General features: G+C 39.2%; 1 protein-coding gene across 1 annotated transcript in view; it reads left to right on the top strand.

Moving 5' to 3' along the window:
* Positions 1–3,773, top strand: part of LOC106528553 (metalloproteinase inhibitor 2) — a 23,590-nt gene extending 19,817 nt beyond the window's left edge. Inside the window, exon 5 of the mRNA XM_014023751.1 lies at positions 3,654–3,773. Within this exon, the coding sequence (XP_013879205.1) occupies positions 3,654–3,707 (54 nt within the window). The 3' untranslated portion in view covers positions 3,708–3,773. The remainder of the gene's footprint in view (positions 1–3,653) is intronic.
* The last annotated feature ends 341 nt before the right edge of the window (positions 3,774–4,114 follow it).

Below are 4,114 nucleotides of genomic sequence, written 5' to 3'. Positions count from 1 at the left end.
GCCTCAGAGACTGCAGCTGTTAGAAAAGCCAGAGGTTGTTCAACAAAATACTAGTGATGTTATAGTGTTTTTGTGTCTTTGTTTTTCATGATTCCATCATTTTTTTTCCCTCAGAATTGAGTGATTCCATATTTCTCCCCCTCTGCTGGCACAAAAATGAAACCATCACTGACTACCACAACATTTTCTTGATTTCTTTTAGTGTTTCTTAAAGCCAGAAAGTTGTCATTTGAAATGACTTTAGTTTTGTGTCATGTCTGTGATCTGCTTTTTTCCACAGAATTAAACAACTGTACGAACATAGTCTGAGGCCGGTGATTCCATATGTTTTGCCAGAGGTTGTAGAACCACTCTGCTACAAATTCTACACCACCTGTAAATACTTCAGCATAAAAATGCAATAAAGTGAGTGTTGAGTTCTTAAATGCACAAATGCAGTTTATCCGTAGTGAACTCATAAGATGTTTAAACTGATAGGAACTATTTTTCAGCCCTAAAATCTCAAACATAGAGCTGAGATATGATCATGGGTGTGATGGTTTCTCTATTCTCTTCAATCWTCTCCATTGCTGGGTTTTGTCATTGTGTCCTTGGGCAAGACATTTCACCTGCCTTGCCTACTGATGGTGGTCAGAGGGTCTGGTGGCGCCTGTGCATGGCAGCCTCGCTTTTGTCAGTGTGCCCGGACAGCTGTGGCTACAATGTAGTTTACCACCATCAGTGTGTGAATGTGTTAATTCCTCTTAGTGTAAAGTGCTTTGGGGTCTGTAGGGACTTGATAAAGCTCTATATAAGTTCAGTCCATTTACCAATTGTTTGAAATGAAGGTGGGAGCTCAGCTCGCGATAGTTAATGAAGATGATGTAATTCCAAATCTATCCTAGATGTGAGCTACAACTGTGATTGGTTCCCCATGAGGRACATAGTGTGGCCAATTGCATTTAAAGAAAGAAAACAGCAACAGCTGATTACAAAGCTATGCTGAACCAAAAGTAACAAGTAACTAAAAGCTTCCTAGAAATGTAGTCGAGTAAAAAAGTATGATATTTGCCTTTGAAATGTAGTGGAGTGAAAGTAATAAGTACCCAAAAAATATTTATTCAAGTAAAGTAAAGATACTCAAAAAATGTACTTAATTACAGTACTCAAGTAAATGTACTCTACTACTGTCCATCACTGCCAGTTGGCAAGGCAGGTGAAGTGTCTTGCTGAAGGACACAATGATATGGGCATGGCAGGTACTCGAACCTGTGACTAGCGGGTCCCAAAACCAGCTGCTCTACCACTACACCACAGCTATGCATGTTCACTATAAGAACAATTGTAACACTGAAAATGAATAACCTTTCTGAAATGTCTCAAATAGAAAAGAAAAAATATATATAAATAAAATGCTAATATAAAATATATACTGTAGTGTTTTTATAAAGCACGTAATTCAGTTCTATACCACAATCAAGTAACTTTAGCTGCATTTCCATTGACCATGAAAATGCGCAAATTGGAATTTCGAAAATAAATTTGTTCAATGGAAACAAGTCAATTTCAAAAAAACTTACGTTTTTCGACAAAACGTTTTTGCGCAAGGATGAGGTGGTATTTCTGCCTCATCGAAATAGATGTTTTTCACAAAACTGCAATGGAAACACTTTTTTCGCATCACGGGAGTCACGTGATCAACAACCGGCTSTTTCTACTGGCGAAAAAGACGAAGAAGATAACAGGAAGTAGAAATAGTAGTAACATCACAGAAGGAGTACAAAATAGTAAACTCACCAACTACAATTTCCCAAAAACACAGCATACGTAGCCACTCCCAAGTAGGGAATTGTGGCTGGAAAGCCTCGATAAAAGACGCCTACGTCTCCTCTGATGATGAGCGCTAGTGTCRCGGTTGCAACATGCTATGTGTTTACATCCATCGCCGCCATGTTTGTAATGACTTATCGCAAGAACAAACATATTCACGTGTGACTTTAATAGCATTTCTTACTTAATGGAAACACCGCAGTTGTGAAACTGTGTTTTTTTTTTTACATTAACAGAATATCGACAAAGTTTTGCGCACATTTGCAATGGAAACGCAGCTACTGTTAGCTTCAGTCGTTATGAAAATGCTGTATAGAAGAGAAGTGTTTGTATATGTGTATGTTTATGGTTTAACTAGTGACACTTATGCCAAACATCGGCCACCAGCAGGTAGTTTCAATGGTTCCCATTTTACTGTTTCACACCCCACAGTCCTGACCTCCAVCATCACAGAGCACTGGTCTAAGGTGGGGTTAAAGTGCCTCTGGTCATGGTCCAACTTAAAACCAGTTGTCCTTCCCTTCAAGGGTCACACAGAATGATAAAATTAGCTGATTGTGAAAATTTGAGAGCTCCTGACCTCTCAGTGCTTTGTGGATCCTTTTGTCTGCAAGGCGGTGGTGGCGCCTGATGTACCTTGAGGATTCTGTTCAAGAGGAGAACTACTAAAATGTCCAAGCTGCTTTCAGGWTGACTTCATCACTCTTTGACAGCTGGCTCCATTTTTGACATTTTATAAGTTCCAAAGCTGACTCAGATTGTTGAACTGCTACCTCTGGTCATGATCCAATCTAAGGCCCTGTTTACATGAAGCAGATTTTGTCTGAAACCACAGGTTCTTTTCTGCGGTTCGGCCGATCGTGTACACGACACCAACCGTGGTTCTCTCTGAACCCGGAGATTTCTGAATCCTGGTCTCAGAGTGGAGATTTTGAGAAGCACCCAGTCTAAAACTAGTTGATCTTCTCTTTATGTCAGACATAGAGAGAGTTGCTAGATCAGAGAAATCAGCAAACTAATTTTTCTGATCCAATGATCAGAGAAACTCCTAAAACATGCAGGAGATCGGCCTTCAAAGGGCCRCTCACCTTASGAGGGGTGGAGCCTGTTAGCAGTGAGGAGGAATAAAACTCACTGCTCTGTTAAGAGATTTTAAAAAAATCTGCTTTCTGTTTTTCTGCATGTCTCTTTGACAGCTGTCATCATTTTCATCATCTTTAAGTTTCCAAAGATGACTCAGATAATGAAGAGTTGTTTCATCTCTCTGGCCATTCTGTTTCTTTGGCGAGTGGAGGCAGGGGCAGAAGCAGCATTTCCCTGCCCTTGTCCGATTGTGCTTCCCTTGCAGGCTCTCTGCAACTCAGATGTTGGTAAGTTTAGAGAACTTTTTTTAATGGGGATGTTCTGATTGTGTGCYAAATATTTCTAATGTGAGGCTTATGTTTTTTTGTAGTAATCAGGGCATATGTCATTGGAAAGAAGGAGGCTGACAGTGGAGCAATGATCAAATATAACATTAATGCCATCGAGGTATGGTTTACAATAAACAAATTCTGTCCTCARATRAGCTTTTTTTAGTATGTGTTTGTCTTTTGGTTCAGGTGTWCAAAGGCCCTSTGGGGGGAATTGATGCYGTCTACTCTCCCTTGGAGTGTACAGCCTATTTGCGGACAGATTGGACACAGTATATTATCACAGGTAAACAATTTATAGTAAAATATTATTTACTCCATATTTATGTCACTTTTTCATTCCTGCTTCTGTGTTCTGTCACTGTAGGTAGTCTGAATGCTAATGGGATGGTACGCATCATTGCGTGTAACTTCATAAAGCCGTGGGATGAGTTGAGTGCCGATGAGCTGAACCTGCTTCAGAACTATCAGAACAGTTGTAAATGAACATTGAAGATCTATATTGTTTCTGAAATGGTCTCGAGTAAAAAATAAAATCAAAAGGTTGTTTGACTTTTTTTTCTTGTACAAGAAATCTGTATTGAGTATGTAAGGGGAAAATTATATATTGCAGGTTTTGTTTTAATAACTCTCCGATYGGCCATTTTGTTTTAATGACCACTCTTGAATAATGASAAATGAAACCAAATTTATACAGCGTGTGTCTAGATGTAGAACATGAAACTCTTAATGATATTGACAAAATTTGTAGGTAAGATTCTTGGCTGTTAGTGACTTGAAGGTTTTGGAGGCAAACTAAWGTGTTGCGCTTTAGTCATCCAATCTAAGCAAAGCAGATTATCATGCTGTACAACAGGGCTCATGCAATAGAAAAATACAATCAAACACAAGTG

Source organism: Austrofundulus limnaeus, unplaced genomic scaffold (assembly GCF_001266775.1).
Source record: "Austrofundulus limnaeus strain Quisiro unplaced genomic scaffold, Austrofundulus_limnaeus-1.0 Scaffold389, whole genome shotgun sequence".
In the NCBI taxonomy this organism is placed as follows: domain Eukaryota; kingdom Metazoa; phylum Chordata; class Actinopteri; order Cyprinodontiformes; family Rivulidae; genus Austrofundulus; species Austrofundulus limnaeus.
Note: the sequence above shows the minus strand (reverse complement) of the source record. Positions and strands in the feature narration are given on the sequence as shown.